At 39.4% G+C, this 18,608-nt stretch overlaps 1 protein-coding gene across 1 annotated transcript in view; it reads right to left on the bottom strand.

Moving 5' to 3' along the window:
* LOC150087064 (glutaryl-CoA dehydrogenase, mitochondrial) overlaps positions 1-18,608 on the bottom strand; it is a 119,798-nt gene that overhangs the window by 93,872 nt on the left and 7,318 nt on the right. Inside the window, exons 2-3 of the mRNA XM_090371792.1 lie at positions 12,820-12,849; positions 5,568-5,702 (exon numbers count right to left, since the gene is read on the bottom strand). Of these exons, the coding sequence (XP_090227918.1) occupies positions 5,568-5,702; positions 12,820-12,849 (165 nt within the window). The remainder of the gene's footprint in view (positions 1-5,567; positions 5,703-12,819; positions 12,850-18,608) is intronic.

Raw genomic sequence — 18,608 nt, 5'->3', positions numbered from 1 at the left:
GCAATGCTGTTCGTGCCCACCTGGCTACGGAGGCACCATTTGTCACCTCTCAGCCCATCTGCTCAACTTTTCTAGATCCTGTTGCAGCAGTGTACTGTCATTAGTGCCATTAACAACCCTGCCAACCTTCGTATCATCTGCAAACTTGGACATTAAGCCTGATATACCATCATCAATATTATTTATAAATACAGAAAACAACAATGGACCCAACACTGAACTCTGAGGGACTTCACGAAGAGCAGTGTCCATTGATTACCACTCTGTCTTCTCGCACTCAACCATCCCTTTATCCATAGAAGCAATTTGCTTCCAATGCCGAACTGCTCCAATTTGTGCAGCAGTCTTCCATATACAACAGTATCAAAAGCCTTTCTAAGATCCAAACATATGATATCAAAGTTATTCCCTGCATCTAGTTGCTTTGTGACCACATCATAGTAACCAATCAAATTTGTCAGACAAGACTTCCCTTAACAAAACCATGCTATGTCCGAGCTTTAACTGAAGTCTTGTCTAGATGATGATGCAATGCTTTTTTAACCAGTGCCTCCATTAATTTCCCTGGAACAGAAGTTAAACTAACAGGGCTATAATTACTTGTGTTGCCCTTTGATCCTCCTTTGTGAATTGGGGTTACATTTGCACATCTCCAGTCCATGGGTACCTTCTCTGAGTCCAAGGAAGCTCTCATAATTATGGCTAAGAGTTCGCTTACTTCCTTTGCTGCCTCCTTTAATATAAATGGATAGATCCTATCCACCCCAAGTGCCTTTCTTGTGTTTATCTTCTACAATTTCTCCTCCACTTTCCTCTCAGTTATTATACATCTAGCTCACTGCCAGAGTTTAGTTCACCTCTGGCATTGTTGTTTGTTGTTTGTTATTTGGTTTTTAGGAGCATTAGCAACTAAGGCCATATTGCTCCGGGATATGCAGTGGTCATTCCTTGACCTTTCCGCATCCTCCGTATTTGGTGGTGACGGCTCGAACCCCGGCCTAATCAAGAAGCGTGTGCTACGCACTGCTTCTCCTTCCCACCTGGCTACGGAGGCGCCACCTCTGGCATTCTCCTCCCTGAATAACTCCTTATGTGTGAATGTAGATGCAAAATACTCATTTAGTTTGTTAGCCACCTGAGCAGGATCATCAACAGTTGAACCATTGATATCCAGTGGACCAATCTGATTCATCCCCTTCCTTCTACAGTTTACATAGGTAAAGAACTCTTTGCTGTTTTTTTCAAAACTACCCAAAAGTTTTGAAGTTTTGGGTAGTTTTCGGAACTACCTAAACTCAAACTTTCGGAGTGAATGAATTGGTGACATGGGATTTTTTTTTTTTTTTTTCGGCTGACGCTATATAAGCTTGCTTTCTTGCATCACATGCCTCTGCAAATGCTAATTGTCAAACTTTTATTGTAATAGTTTCTGAAATGAATTTTTCAACAGTTTTTGTACAGAAACTGCAAGCGAGAACCTGTCAGGCATCCCACCACCACCTCCACCTTTGAAACTATGATGGATGATCATTTAATTCATGGACTGGTGCAAGATCTTATCTTAATTGCCATCATCTGAATCTTTTTACACTCTGTCATGCATCTGAATCTTCTGTGGATTTCTCCTTCTCAAAATACTCTCCCTTGAACTGTACACACTTTCGCCACAGTCATACCCACGCTTTAAATAAGCCATTTTTTGAAAGACTGCAAAGTGCTTCCATTGTGGCTCTGAGAGCATTGTTGTGTCGGACGTGAAAAACGCTTGCCTTTCGGAGCTTTCTTCAGAAGTGGAAACATGAAGAAATCACATGGAGCTAATTCCGGTGAATAAAGGGGATGTGGCAGAATCTTGGCACCTATGACAGTGATCACTGCCTGCACAATATTAGTTGTATGGGGCCTGGCATTGTCTTGATGGAGAAACCACTTCACATGAGAAAGTTTGGTCACAACAGAATATGGCAGTCCTACCGAGACACTCCTTACTATATGCTTCAATCATTTCTTTAACTGTTTACGATGCATTTAAGCCCTGTTTGACACACCAACAAATCACATATTGCTGTTCAATCTGTATGTCCAATATAACACTTGCTTCAAAACAATTGCCAGTGACACTCGCTTCACATAACACTAGCTTGACAAGTATAGGCATGCACACAGAGTCTGCTCAGTAGCGATCAGGGAGAGTGCCTGTAGAGGCAGTTATGGAAAGTTCATGCAGTAAACATAATATCTTGCACCAGTCCACAAATTAAATGATCATCCCTTGTGATCATTTAATTTGTGATCATTAAATTTTGCATGCCATGAAGCATGCCAAATTTAAAATAAATTTTGAAATAAGTTCCCCATGAAAAGATAATCCACTGCAACCTTGACATTCTCTACCATATCACAGAAATTGCAATATGATACTTCAGTGGTTTCTTTGTTATCAGGATCATCGGAAGATCTTACGTTATGTCTGAACAGTTTTAAATGTTTGCTGAGTTTCGGCCTGTTTTTTGTCCACATTCACTACCCGCTTCCTGTAGCATTGATTTTCCACTTGCTCCGTCATCATTGAATTAATTCTATAGTTTGTAACCTTTCAGCATGTTTCTCTCTATATTTCTGTGAAGACTCATGATAGCATTGTTTTCTCTAGGAATTGGTGATTGCCGATCTAGATTGTCGCATTGTGCTAATTACTACATTAGTACGTATAATTAGCAAATCAAACGTCACTGATTCCAGACACACCTGTCAAAAAGCACTGATTGATAACTAATCAGGAAATGACCTATGTAATGCATGAGCAATATTGTTGTGTCCAAAAGAGCAGGTCTAAAATAGTTACAAACTATAGAAATATTTAAAATATTTACAAAATACTGAACTATTTACAAATATACAATGATTCTGCCCAGTTACATTTAATGATCCTTCCATTTAATGTTTACCTACCTCGTTGTTGTTGTAATTGAGGATTTCTGGAACAAGGGCCTCCTGAGCCATATTGTGCCTGTTCATGATTTTCCTGTGACTGAAGCTTTTATATTATGGCTTTCAGAGATGGATATATAAATTTATGCATTTCAAATATTGAAACAGTTCTTCAAAATTTGCATTTTTGCCAAGTATGTGTAATAAAATTAAAGGGTCTTGCTAATTAGACAGAGAATAAAAACTGGATTTTTGGAAATTTGACTTTGATTGATTGATCGATTTAGAAATTCTTAGCGCAAGAGCTACTGCGGCTAAAATGCACCTGGAGGATACTTGAGTACTGAGGGCATTCTATTAGAATGTTTAATTGTTATTGGGCCTGACAGATGAGACATTGAGGAGGATTCTCTCCTATAAGCAAGAACAGATGAGTTTATAAGAATAACCAATTTGGAGCCTTGCTAAAATGACTTCTTGCCTGCTTCTCCTGAAACTCAGGAGAAGTCCACAGTTGGGGTTCTTTTTTAATCTGGAATAGTTTATTATTGACTTGAGTTTGACAGTTCTGAACATTGAGTCCTACATGCAGTTTTAACAGTGAATTTATAATCAGTGTATGGGCCTTTCAAATGACAGAATGATCCACTGTCAGGATGTTTAGCAGCACGATCTGCACTTTCATTTCCTGGGATGCCGACATGACCTGGGATCCAGCAGAAAGTGACTATCTGGTTGGATGTTTGATATTGATAGTCTGTATTGGATGTGTTTCAGAATGGGATGGTGGGGAGAAGTAACAGACTGAATGGCGATGATTGCACTCAAGGAATCAGTGTACATTAGAGCTTGCATGTATTATCTAGGGCCAGTTTTATTGCATATAATTCTGCGGTATAGATACTGCATTCAATAGGTGGAAATACAGATATTGAGAAGGTAGAAGAAATTGCTGCAGCACCTATGGCTTCATCTGTTTTGGAGCTGTCAGTATAAATAAGTAATTCCTCTGAGTTTCCTAAGATGTGGGCTTCATGTAGCTGCTGTAAGTTGTTGTTGTTTGGCAATGAGTCTTTTTCCCATCTCAAAGAAATCACAATGAGGTGAGAACTGAATCCAGGGAGGTTCAGGAGAAGCATAATCATCAAGGATACGCTTAAAGTTAATATACCAACTGCTCATGATCTTTGTAATCGAAGACCCACAGGGCAGTTTTCATTAGGTTTATTACGGTAGAACGTTACGTATTGAGGATCAAACAGGTATTCTCAGCTGGGAACCAACCTCATGCATGTGCTTCACTTGTCTAATACATGACCACGCCTGGCATCATTTGGTATTCCATTGTAACATATTTGTATATTAACATTAGCTGATGAGGGACCCTATTTTCCCGATATAGTAGAGGTATGATTGTAAATAGTTTAGTTTTTTATAAATATTTGTATAGTTTTGTATTGTGTAATGTTATTATTTGTATAATAATAACATTACACTGATCATAATCTAATCAGGAAATGACCTATGTAATTATTTTTACCTGCGCACTTGTAGTGACGTGATTTCCCTGCCCTCTTCTCCCATTGGCTTGAATAAATATCACTAGGAGGAACTTTTTTTTTAATGTACAGGGAGAGAGATATACATAATAAGCAGAAAATATGCACGGTTAAAATTTCTTGCACATAATGGTCTTTTAAACTGGAAAATGTTAAAGACTGAGCGACTGATATTTCTATTTCATGTCTAAAAATTTTTTTGTAATTTACAGCAGAATTAATATTTTCTTAATTTTAAATAAAAAGTGTAAAGCAAACATGTTTTAAAATTATTAAAACTTAAAAAAGTTACATATGATAAGCATTGCAATCTATTAAGAAAAAAAAAAACAAAACAAAAAAACAACGAAATACTGGCACTGTTGAAGCAGAATTCAAAGCCAAAATATTGTGCAAAAATTAAAAAGAAAATGGGCACCTGTCAGGTGTCCTGCCACTGTTTCTGCTACAAATGAGGGTGCCACCACTACCAGGTTAAAATCAATTAAAATTAATTTTGTGGCTAATTTAAATGGTTTCAGATTTGTCATAACAGCAGTGTCAGTTTTTAACATTTCTGAGATTCATGAATTATTTTACAATGCAATTCATTATGCAAAAGAATATTTACTATTTGAATCTGTGTCACTTTAGCAAAGTTCTTTAAGTTTAATTTGTCCAAGGGTGGCCTAGTTAGTTTAATGTAGTTTTAATAACATCAGTAACGGGCATACTTCTGTATTTATATTATATGTTCATGTTCTTTATATTCATTCAGAATACAGTATTGTATCTTATTTTTCTATTTCAGGTTTAAGCACTGCATCTTAAACAGAAAAAATTACTCACATAGAGAAATATATTCTAAATAATTAAAGGTTGATAATCTTAGGTGAGCAGCAACATACTACCAGTACTGCTAAAGCATCATTTTTCTATGTGAACAAAAATTAGCAAAATATATTTTCACTAAAGTATCACACACTTTACATTATTGAGCAAAGACAAGCAGTGCTTATCTTCTTAAGCACTGCTTGTGATTTTTATGAATGTAAACAATAAAAAATATAATGGTCTGCATTTAATTTATATACATACATTCATTTCGGTTTGCCATCAGAACTCTTGGCATTAGTTTATCTTGACAATAAGTTCGAAAGTGATCCCGTATTAATATTTCTTCTTCCCTTAATAGACCTTCTAGCCTTAGAGCATCCTTCCAATCAAACGAAACTATATAACATAAAATAAATACAAAGTAATAAGGTATTTTCCATTGCACCAATTCATAAAACTACTAAAATAAGAAAATATAAGAGGAAAAAGAAAAACTTAATGTTCTTAAACCAACAAACTTTTAAAGGTGTTGTGTTTTCTGACACAAGGGCCATATTGCACCTCCCAAATTAATTGAGTTCCTTATGATAACTGCACGGTGAGCAGTTAGAAACGGTCATACATTTTTATTTGTTTTAAGTAGAAAAAGAATTCAGAGAGATTTGCTTCTTTACTTATTATGCTATTCAGAGAGAGAGGTTGTTGTAGATCTAAAATGAAACTACAAGATGTTCGTCAGGCATTGTTGAACAAGTTAAATTCAAGGAGAATATGTTTTACTGTAAGTGGTTGTGAGCAGTGTGCACACTGCAGAGGACTGTTTCCAGTAAGACAGAGATGTGTGAGGTGAGTGTGACCTATACAAGTTCTGGCTAAGATTACTTCTTCTTTTCTATTTTTACAAAGGCTAGAAGTCCGTAATTGTGGTTCAGGTTTTATTTGAAATAGCTTGTTATTTGTTTGCATTTTCCACAGAAGCATCCATTGTTCCATAGATGTTCTCCGTATGTTATGTCTATAATCAGGATATGGGACTAGGTCATTTGTTGAGGCTATGTTGAAAGGATGCTTTGCAGCATTATCTGCACATTCATTTCCTGGAATAACACTGTGGCCAGGGATCCATAAAAAGATAAGTTTTCTGATGCTTGTGAAGACGCATCAGCTTATGTTTTATGAGATTTAATAAGGGACTGTTAGGTTGGGGAAGTACTTTTCAAAGCTAAAAGAGTACTCTGTGAATCAGTATATATTATACTTTTATTTATCGACAGCAGTGAGATATTTTTCAGAGCTTAATGGCACGGAGCTCAGCAGTGTAGCTGAATTCGGTTGGAAGTGAAATTGAAACAGCTGTATTAGGGAAGAGGGCAGGTGGATCGGAAAACTGCTAGCTTGGGGGGAGACAAAGACGAATAGATTAACAGTAGCCACTGGCAGAGGTGAAAGAGATTCTTGCACTGCTTCTATTGGAATGAGCAGAAGCCTGAAAAACAAGATTCAGGATATTTCAGAGACTGCTGGGAGTCATTGCGGTACAAGTAAACACATGGGTTGTGTTAGGGTAGCTAAGAATAGAAATAGGTGCATGTATACTTGCGTGTACACCAATGCTAGGAGTTTAGTAAATAAATTTGATGAATTTGAGGTATTGCTGAAAACATCAAAGGCAGATATTGTTGGGATATCAGAGACGTGGTGTCACACAGATATAAGGAATGCAGAACTGGAATTTGGGGAGTACAACGTCTACAGAAAGGATAGACTGGATAGGAAGGGAGGAGGGGTTATGCTATTAGTTAAGAAATACATAAAATCCAAGGAAGTGAAGCCAGTGGACATCGCTGGACAGTGCAGTGTCGAGTCAGTTTGGTGTGACATAAGCATTGGGAGATCAAAATTGAGAGTAGGAGTGTGCTATAGGCCTAATGACTCTGATGAGTATAATAAGAAACTGTACAGGGAAATAGAGTGGGCCAGTAAATCAGAGAGTCTTATAATGGGAGATTTTAATTTCCCAGATATTGACTGGAATTTGGGGGCTGGTCACTCACACACTAGCAAGGCTTTTGTGGATTTATTGGATGATTGTTTTCTACATCAGCATGTTCGGGAGGCAACTAGAGGGAGGAATACTCTTGATTTGATTATCAGCAGTGATTCTTCATGCATTAAGAATCTGCAGATAAATGAACCACTAGGTGGCAGTGATCACAGTGTGCTGAAGTGGGATTTACTCAAAGAGGTAACTACCATTAGGGGTAAAGGGAAGGGTTATTGCTTTCGTAAAGGCGACTACGATGGACTGAGACAATATTTAAATTCTATACAGTGGGACCAACTGATGATGTTACCAACAGCAAATGCAAAATGGGAAGCATTCAAAGGACTTATCTTGGAAGCTACTAGGCTTTACATACCAACTAAGATATATTGTTCAAGGTTTAGGCCTAAATGGATGTCAGATGAACTAATGAGGCATATGGCAGAGAAGAAACATGCATGGGATACATACAAATTAACACATGACACAGAAGCCTATGATAGATACAAATTGACCTGTTACCAAGTTACAAAGGAGGTTAGGCAGGCGAAGGCAGATTACGAGAAATCATTGGCAAGGGATGCAAAGAAAAACAGCAAAGAGTTCTTTACTTATGTAAACTCTAGAAGGAAGGGGATGAATCAGATTGGTCCACTTGATATGGATGGGTCAACTGTTGATGATCCTGCTCAGGTAGCTAACAAACTAAATGAATATTTTGCATCGACATTCACACATGAGGAGTTATTTAGCGAGGGGAATGCTAGAGGTGTATTCAACTCTAGCAGTAAGCTAGAGAATCTTATAATAACTGAGAGCAAAGTGGAGGAGAAATTGTTGAAGATAAACACAAGAAAGGCACCCGGGGTGGATGGGATCTATCCAGTTATAATAAAGGAGGCAGCAGAGGAAGTAAGCAAACCTTAGCCATAATTATGAGAGCTTCCTTGGACTCAGGGGAGGTACCCACAGACTGGAGATGTGCAAATGTGATCCCAATTCACAAAGGAGGATCAAAGGCTGACACAAGTAATTATAGACCTGTGAGTTTAACTTCTGTTCCAGGAAAATTAATGGAGGCACTGGTTAAAGAAGCACTGCAGGATCATCTAGACAAGACTTCAGTTATAGCTCGGACACAGCATGGTTTTGTTAAGTTTAAGTCTTGCCTGACCAATTTGATTGGATACTATGATGCAGTCACAAAAGAACTGGATGCAGGGAATAACTTTGATATTATATACTTGGATCTTAGAAAGGCTTTTTATACTGTTGCACATGGAAGACTGCTACACAAATTGGAGCAGTGTGGCATTGGAGGCAAATTGCTGCTGTGGATAAAGGGGTGGCTGAGGGGGAGAAGACAGAGAGTGGTATCAATGGACACTGCTCGTCGTGGACTAATGTTATTAGTGGGGTACCTCAGGGCTCAGTGTTGGGTCCATTATTGTTTTCTGTATTTATAAATGATATTGAGGATGGTATATCAAGCTTAATGCCGAAGTTTGCAGACGATACAAAGGTAGGCAGGGTTGTCAAGGACACTACTGACACTATGCTGCTGCAACAGGATCTGGAAAGGTTGAGCAGATGGGCTGAGAGGTGGCAAATGAAGTTTAACATTGACAAATGTAAAGTACTACACATGGGAAACAGCAACCCTAGAGCAACGTATCAACTCTGTGGTACTACACTGACAGTGGTAGAGAATGAAAGGGACCTGGGGGTGGTTGTGCAGGCAGATATGAACAATGCAGACGGGCTGCAAGAGTAGCTCATGGTGTATTGTCAATGATATATAGGAATTTTTCTAGCAGGGATAAGGAGGTGATTATTCCCTTGTATAAGGCAATGGTCAGGCCACACCTAGAGTACTGTATACAGGTCTGGAGGCCTCATTTCAAGAAGGATGTAGAGCTGCTGGAATGAGTACAGAGAAGGGCAACAAGATTAGTGAATGGAACAAAGGGGTGCTCTTACGAAGAAAGATTAAGTTTTACAAATTACAGTGTCTGGAGACTAGGCACCAGCGAGGTGATCTGATAGAGGTGTATAAAGCCTTGAATGGTTTGAGCATGCTGAATGCTGATGGGATTCTTCCTCTTGCTCAGAATAATCACCTGAGAGGGCATAAATTCAAATTGAGGAAAGACAGATGTAGGATAGATTTGTGGAAATTTGCCTTTAGCCAGCAGGTGGTTGGTTGGTGGAACAGACTTCCATTCCTTGTCGTGGAAGTTGATAGCCTAAATAAGTTTAAGGCTCAGCTGGACAGGTATTTCGAACGAACAGAGGGGTGAAGTGGAAGTGGTTATTTTTTATTTATTTATTATTTTTTTGGCTGATGCTGCATAAGCTTGCTTTCTTGCATCAAATGCCTCTACTAATGCTAAGTGTTAAACCAACCAAATAACGTCCCAACTTTTAGCAGTACCATTACTCTTGCCACCAATTCAATAGCTTATAAAATTGGATCATAGAGCCATCACCTTCAAACTAAACAGGCAATTACAAACACCCCAACACCCCTTGTTGGATATCAAAAGGTATAACCTCAAAAAGGCAAACTGGCAGATTTTTGCAGAACTTACAGCAGCTCAGCTGCAAATACAGGAAAATGAGTGGTCTAGATCAAGCAACTGTAGCCCTTACAAGCAAGCACTAACTATGACAAACATTTTAACAAAAACAGCAGACCTGTCTATTCCATGGAAAAAACTGAGGATGCAGGGTGCACCAGGCGGGGAAAAATTTTCAAAGAGCCAGAACATCTTGGCCACAAAATGAGGTGGATGCACTGAGAGATTCTTATAGAATCTCTTAGGAGTCAGTATACAGCCCTCATAAGGGACAAGAAAAAGGAATGCTGGAGGCACTTGGTGGGAACGACTGGAAACAATAACCCTTGGGGAGTTGTCTACAGAATAGTGACCAACAAGCTGCCAAGAGTCTTAGAAACCACTGTCAAACCAGATGGAACCCCAACCCTGTGTTGGGCAGACTCTGTAAATAACATCCTAGGCAATATTATTCAAACTGAAACTGGGGATCTTTCCTCCACCCAGCTGGACATTATAAAAGAAAACACTGAATATGACAATGCCAATATTGAACCTCTGTTCACTATACAAGACTTAGAAATAGCACTATCTAAAACCAAAACAATAAAAGCCCAGGTTTTGATCTCTTAGAGGTTGAGATTATTAAAAAATTAGCAGAAATAGCACCAGACAAATTACTAGCACTGTATAATAACTGTATGACAGAAGGTATATTCCCAAAAATATGGAAAAAAGCAGTGTTAAGATTAATTCTCAAAAACCCTGAAAAACTCCCTACTGATCCCAAATCATATAGACCAATAGCCCTACTCCCTGTACTAGGGAAAATATATGAAAGACTAATACAGCAGGTTAGCCCAATATTACACAAAAGCAGGTTTACATTCCAACAATCAGTATGGTTTTAAGCAGGGAAACTCTACAGAGGATGCCATGTGCCACCTACTGACAACAGTTAAAAACACAGAGGAGAAATATATGCTGGCAATTTCCATTGACTTTGCTGAGGCATTTGACTCACTCTGGTGGCCTAGTGTCCTTAGGAGACTCCGCCAGGCTAATGCCCCACGAAACCTCTATAAGGTAATAAACAGCTACCTTATAGACAGATGTGTCTCAGTACACACAAGGTTCCAGGAATTGACACGCCCTGTGAATAAAGGCTGCTCGCAGGGTTCAATCCTTGGCACTTTCTTCTGGAACATTGTTCTGGACAAATTTTTGGCCTTGTATCTGGGCCCTGTAGAAAGCCTGGCCTTTGCAGATGACATGATTTTCCTTGTAAAAGGTAACACACGAGTGGTTATAGAGCAAAGGTCAAATAATGGCCTCTTGCAGTTGCAGGAGTGGGCACAAATGCACATGCTCAAAATATCACCTGAAAAAACCAAACAAATACTTCTAAAAGGAAATTTGGACATAAGAAGACATCCACAAATCAAAATTAACACAACCAATATACAAAATGGTAACAGAACTAAAATATCTTGGAGTGGTCTTTGATTCAAAATTAACTTTTTACCCCCATTTGATCTACTTGGCGAAGAAAGTGAGAAATTATGCAGGTATGATTGCCAGGGTCAGTCGAGCAGACTGGGGACTCAAAAGAAAGACCCTGGCAATCATATACCGTGCAATGTTCTTACCTGTTATCACCTATGGAGCCAGTGTGTGGTTCACCCGCTCAGCCATAGTAAGAAATAGGAATAAATTAGAATCGATACAAAGGACAATACTATTCACTATTACCAGAGCATGTCACACACTAAGCAAACCTGCATTACAGTTGCTGAGAGGTGGTAAATGAAGTTTAACATTCACAAATGCAAAGTACTACATATGGGAAGCAGTAACCCCAGAGTAATGTATCAACTGTGTAGTACTACAGTGACAGTGGTAGAGAATGAAAAGGACCTGGGGATAATTGTGCAGGCAGATATGATGTTGTTATTTGGTTTTTAGGAGCATTAGCAACTAAGGCCATATTGCTCTGGGGATATGTGGTGGTCATTCCATGACCTTTCCGTATCCTCCATATTTGGTGGTCACGGGCTCAAACTCCGGTCTAACAAGAAGTGTGCGCTATGCACTGCAGCTCCTGCAGGCAGATATGAAGCTTTCTGAACAGTGCAGACGGTCTGCAAAAGTAGCTCTGGCGTCTTGTCAATAATATACAGGAATTTTTCTAGCAGGGATAAGGAGGTGATTATCCCCTTGTATAAGGCAATGGTTAGGCCACATGATTGATATACCTGTACTGTATACAGGTTTGGAGGCCTCATTTTAAGAAGGATGTAGAGCTGTTGGAATGAGTACAGAGAAGGGCAACAAGATTAGTGAATGGAACGAAGGGTTGCTCTTAGGAAGAAAGGCTTAAGTTTTGTAGATTACATGGTCTGGAGACTAGGCACCTGCGAGGTGATCTGATTGAGATGTATAAAGCCTTGAATGGTTTGAGCTTGCTCAATGCTGATGGTATTCTTCATCTTGCTCAGAATAGTCTGAGAGGGCATAAATTCAAATTGAGGAAAGACTGTTGTAGGATAGATGTGCAGAAGTTTGCTTTTAGGCAGCGGGTAGTTGATTGGTGGAACAGACTTCCATCTTTTGTTGTGGAAGTTGAGAGCCTAAATAAATTTAAGGCTGAGTTGGACAGGTATTTGGAATGAACGGAGAGGTGAAATGGGAGCATTTTTTTTTTGTTTGTTTTGGCTGATGCTGCATAAGCTTGCTTTCTTGTATCATATGCCTCTACTAATGCTAACGAAACAGTCATAATTGAAGGTGGTGCAATAAAAGATTCTTGTTTGTTTGTTCTCTCTCTCTCTCCTTTTTTTTTCTCATTTTTAGTTTTCTGACACTATGAGTTGCTAATGTACTTATTTTAATATTACAAGATAATAGTTACCTTTCTTAATTTTCTCTTCTTGTTTGGGTTCTATGAAATAAATGTTAAGAAAAGAAAACAGTTTTTAAATATTCATGAAAAAAAATTGAAAATCAGATATTACTGCAAAAAAAAATCATACTTTATTATATTCATTTACATTTATTTGACTACTGATCATGATTTCAAAATTTGTCTTTAAGTGCCCAATAGCACTAGGGCAGAGCATCCAGGACGGTTCCCAAGCCCAATACTTCACAGGAGGTTCACAAAGTGAACCAAAAGTATGGGAGTGAGGAACACAAAGAGCCATTGTGCTGAAATTATTATTATTAAAAACTTTTTTCTCCTTTATGGGGCTTTTTATGCCACCATGACGGGTATTGGCACCAAGTGCATGGGGAGGTTTGTTGTGTTCAGATACTATTATTATTTTTATTACTACTGTTGGTTGAGGAACTCTCTTACTATCGCAGCTTTCTGGAGTTCCACATAAGTGTTCTCTGGCAGGTCATTACTTGTTCCATATGCCACATATCTTTGACTTTCCATCTTAGGTCTGACTACTTCCTGATCTTTTCCTCGTTATGTTTTCTGGAGGTTGCTGGCGTTGGGCACTGCTATGTCGATCAGATAGGTAGCCATCTCCTTCTTGTTGATGTGGTTATATCTGGTCTGTTGTGCAGGATCGTGTTGTCCATTGTTATGGCAGACCAGTATAATCTGCGAGTAGAGGTCTCTAGTATGGCCTGAGGCTCATACTCATAATAAGGTGCAATTTTTTTTGATTAACTGGTATTTCCTCACTAGCTTCTGATGTAGTATCCCAATGACCTGGTCATGTCTGTGAGTGTACTCCGTCTGGGTGATCACTTTGCATCCTGCGGTGATGTGCTGGATTGTTTCTAGGACCGGATGGCATCGACAACGTGCCATCTATTATTCCACGGTCCTTGGCAACATATTTCCTATAGTTTCTGGTGATGATTACTTGATCTTGGATGGCGAGCACGAATCTTTGAGTCTTGGGGAAGAGCTTTCTGTTTGTGAGCCAAGCGATGTAAGCCATCTTATCTATGTAGTCTTCCTGAAGGTCATTGTAGTGTCTGCCATGGAGTGTCTTCTTCGCCCATCTTCCTGTCTTTGTTTCTTCTGTCTGAGTGTGGTCTACTTGTTGAGGTTGAGTGTTGTGTGCCGTTTGTCTTTCTTATGGCTTGGTAGATTGGTGCTGTGTTTTCCTATAAGTTTAGTCTCGCAGGTTCTTAATTGGCTTCTTCTCTTGTTCAATAATAATAATTGTTAATTTTTATTATTTTACTACAGCGAGGTTAACAGTTATAATAAGGTAACAACATATTTTGGAAGTGTATTTCACAATTCTCAAGAAGTAAAATCACTATTCTAGTTGTGCTTCCCCGAATAAACTTGTTACTTGCTATTTTTCCTGTGCTAACATCAGTTTCACCTTCCCTCAAAGGAGAATTTTCCTAGGAGGTTTACACCAAGCTAGAATATTTCTTCAACTACTGGCATACCAAGTAATCAGCCAAAAAATTATGTAGGAAAAACTTTTTATTTCTGAATTTTCTATCCTAACTTGGAAATCACATTTAGTACAGTACAAATTACAAATTAAGTTAACTGTTCTGAACATAATATTTTCCCATAGAAATAACATTATAAATAGTGGTTAGTTCCCCCATAAAAGCCTATTTAATCCATAATATATTGCAGCTAGAGCACAAGGTTACATCTCTCCCCTTTAAATAAGCCTAGCTATGTGTGGCTCTGAGATGAAGTCTTTGAGCCACAAAAGTCCCTACTGTGCTGCTCCAAACAATTTAAAGTCACAATAATTATTTTATAACATGAGAGAGTTGGTTAGGTCGTGATTGTCTACTGCTATTCTGGAACAAAATTAACGGGCTTCTCAGATGTAGTGGAGTTCATTTGTTTCTATATAAAAGCTTTAGTTGTTTTTTGGCGCAATTACGAATTAGGCCATTTTGCACTAATCAACATTATGAATGTTAGAAATGCATAGTGACTGTTATGACAGCAGTCAAAAATTAGCATTAGCATTAGCAGAGGCATATGATGCAAGAAAGCAAGCTTATTCAGCATCAGCCAAAAAAAACAAAAAAAAAAAAAAAACCCACTCCCATTTCACCCCTCCGTTCGTTCGAAATACCTGTCCAGTTGAGCTTTAAATTTGTTTAGGCTATCAACTTCAACAACCAGTGATGGAAGTCGGTTCCACCAACCAACCACCCGCTGGCCAAAGGCAAATTTCCGCACATCTATCCGACATCCGTCCTTCCTCAATTTGAATTTATGCCCTCTGAGGTGATTATTCTGAGAAAGATGAAGAATCCCATTGGCATTGAGCATGCTCAAACCATTCAAAGTTTTATACACCTCTATCAGATTGCCTCGCCAGTGCCTAGTGTCCAGACACTGTAATTTGCAAAACTCAAGCCTTTCTTCGTAAGAACAACCCTTTGTTCCATTTACTAATCTTGTTGCCCTTCTCTGTACCCGTTCCAGCAGCTCTACATCCTTCTTGAAATGAGGCCTCCAGACCTGTATACAGTACTCAAGATGTGGCCTTACCATTGCCTTATACAATGGAATAATCACCTCCTTATCCCTGCTAGAAAAATTCCTGTATATCATTGACAAGACACCATGAGCTACTCTTGCAGCTCGTCTGCACTGCTCAGAGAACTTCATATCTGCCTGCACAATTACCCCCAGGTCCTTTTCATTCTCCACCACTGTCAGTGTAGTACCGCAGAGTTGATACGTTGCTCTGGGGTTACTGTTTCCCATATGCAGCACTTTACATTTGTCGATGTTAAACCTCATTTGCCACCTCTCAGCCCATCTGTTCAACCTGTCCAGATCCTGTTGCAGCAGCATAGCGTCAGTATTGTCCTTAACGACCCTGCCAACCTTTGTATCATCTGCAAACTTGGACATTAAACTTGATATCCCATCATCAATATCATTCATAAACACCGAAAACAACAACGGACCCAACACTGTACCTTGAGGAACTCCACTAATAACATTAGTCCACGTTGAGCAGTGTCCATTGATTACCACTCTCTGTCTTCTGCCACTCAACCATCCCCTTATCCATAGCAGCAATTTGCCTCCAATGCCACACTGCTCCAATTTGTGCAGCAGTCTTCCATGTGCAACAGTATCAAAAGCCTTTCTAAGATCCAAATATATAATATCAAAGTTATTCCCTGCATCCAGTTCTTTTGTGACTACATCATAGTATCCAATCAAATTGGTCAGGCAAGACCTGCCCTTAACAAAACCATGCTGCGTCTGAGCTATAACTGAATTCTTGTCTAGATGATCCTGCAGTGCTTCTTTAACCAGTGCCTCCATTAATTTACCTGGAACAGAAGTTAAACTAACAGGTCTATAATTACTTGTGTCAGCCTTTGAACCTCCTTTGTGAATTGGGGTCACATTTGCACATCTCCAGTCCATAGGTACCTCCCCTGAGTCCAAGGAAGCTCTCATAATTATGGCTAAGGGTTTGCTTACTTCCTTTGCTGCCTCCTTTAATATAACTGGATAGATCCCATCCACCCCAGGTGCCTTTTTTATGTTTATCCCCAACAATCTCTCCTCCACTTTCCTCTCAGTTATTACAAAATCATCCAGCTCACTGCCAATGTTTACTTTACCTACATCATTCTCCTTCCTGAATAACTCCTCATGCGTGAATGTAGATGCAAAATACTCGTTTAGATTGTTAGCCACCTGAGCAGGATCCTCAACTGTTGAACCATCAATATCCAGTGGACCAATCTGATTCATCCCTTTCCTTTTCGAGTTCAAGTATGTAAAGAACTCTTTTCTGTTTTTCTTTGCATCCTTTGCCAAGGATTTTTCATAGTCTGCCTTTGCCTGCCTAATCTCCTTTGTGACTTGGTTACAGACCAACTTATATCTATCATAGGCTTCCATGTCACCCATTAATTTGTATGTATCCCATGCATTTTTCTTCTCTGCCACATGTCTCATTAGTTCATCTGACAACCATTTAGGCCTAAACCTTGAACAATATTTCTTAGTTGGTATGTAAAGCCTGGTAGCCTCCAAGATTAGTTCCTTGAATGCTTCCCATTTTGAGTTTGCTGTTGGTAACATCATCAGTTGGTCCCACTGTATAGAATTTAAATACTGTCTCAGACCATCATAGTCGCCTTTACGAAAACAAAAACCCTTCCCTTTACCTCTGATGGTAGTTACCTCCTTGAGTAAATCCCACTTCAACACACTGTGATCACTGCCACCTAGTGGTTCATTTATCTGCAGGTTCTTAATGCATGAGGAATCACTACTGATAATCAGATCAAGAGTATTGCTCCCTCTCGTTGCCTCACGAACATGCTGATGTAGAAAACAATCATCCAATAAATCCACAAAAGCCTTGCTAGTGTGCGAGTGACCAACCCACAAATTCCAGTCAATATCTGGGAAATTAAAGTCCCCCATTATAAGACTCTCTGATTTACTGGCCCACTCTATTTCCCTGTACAATATCTTATTATACTCATCAGAGTCATTAGGCCTATAGCACACTCCTACTCTCAATTTTGATTTCCCTATGCTTATGTCACACCAAACTGACTCGACGCTGCCCTGTCCATCGATGTCGACTGGCTTCACTTCCTTGGACTTTATGTGTTTCTTAATTAATAGCATAACCCCTCCTCCCCTCCTGTCCTGTCTATCCTTTCTATACACATTGTATTCCCCAAATTCCAGTTCCGCATTACTTATATCTGTGTGACACCACGTCTCTGATATCCCAACAATATCTGCCTTTGATGTTTTGAGCAATACCTCAAATTCATCAAATTTATTTACCAAACTCCTAGCATTGGTGTACACGCAGGTATACATGCACCTGTTTCTATTCTTAGCTACCCTAACACAACCCATGTGTTTACTTGTACCGCAATGACTACCAGCAGTCTCTGAAATATCCTGCATCCTGTTTTTCAGACTTCTGCTCATTTCAATAGAAGCAGTGCAAGAATCACTTCCACCTCTGCCACTGGCTACTGTTAATCTATTAGTCCTTGTATCCCCCCCAACTAGCAGTTTTCCGACCCACCTAACACTGCCTCGACAGCATCAGCAAAAATTCTTGCACCCTTTCTATTTAAGTGTATCCCATCCCTGTAGAAGCAATCTCTCCTGTTAACAAGTACAGTCCAGGCTGAAAAAAATTCTACCCCTTGAGCCTTGCACAATCCCTCCAGGGCCGAATTGATCGACAAGGCTCTCATCATATACTCCCTCCTATCGTGTCTGGGCAGAATTGCAGACACTTTCAAGTTCAACCCTAATTCACGGCTTTTTTTCAACAGTGACCTGTACTTGCTAAGTAATTCCGCCGGTCTCCTACTCTTAATATCATTAGTGCCAACGTGTACAACTATATCACCTTTTGTGCCCTTAAAAGATGATATCCGTTCTACAACGTCATCAACCTTTGCCCCTGGCAGACATACCCTGGTCCTATTCCACCTATCCTTTTTACAAAGGATGTTCCCCGTTTCCCTGACAATAGAGTCACCAACAACTACTAGTTCCTGTGGGACCAGCGCATTCTGCCTAGGGGGCTGCTTCTGTGTTGCCTGATGACCAAGTGCAAGCTCTGGCGTTGATGTGGGCAGCTGAGAGCTTGATGGGCCCCTCAATTTATTTCCTTCGAGGGCATCCACCCTGTCCTTCAAGCTCTCATAAAGGCCCATGCAGATTATATCATCATA

This window comes from Mastigoproctus giganteus, chromosome 4 (assembly GCF_048544385.1).
Source record: "Mastigoproctus giganteus isolate SK-2022 chromosome 4, ASM4854438v1, whole genome shotgun sequence".
NCBI lineage: Eukaryota > Metazoa > Arthropoda > Arachnida > Uropygi > Thelyphonidae > Mastigoproctus > Mastigoproctus giganteus.
This window is presented reverse-complemented; position numbering and strand designations above follow the sequence as displayed.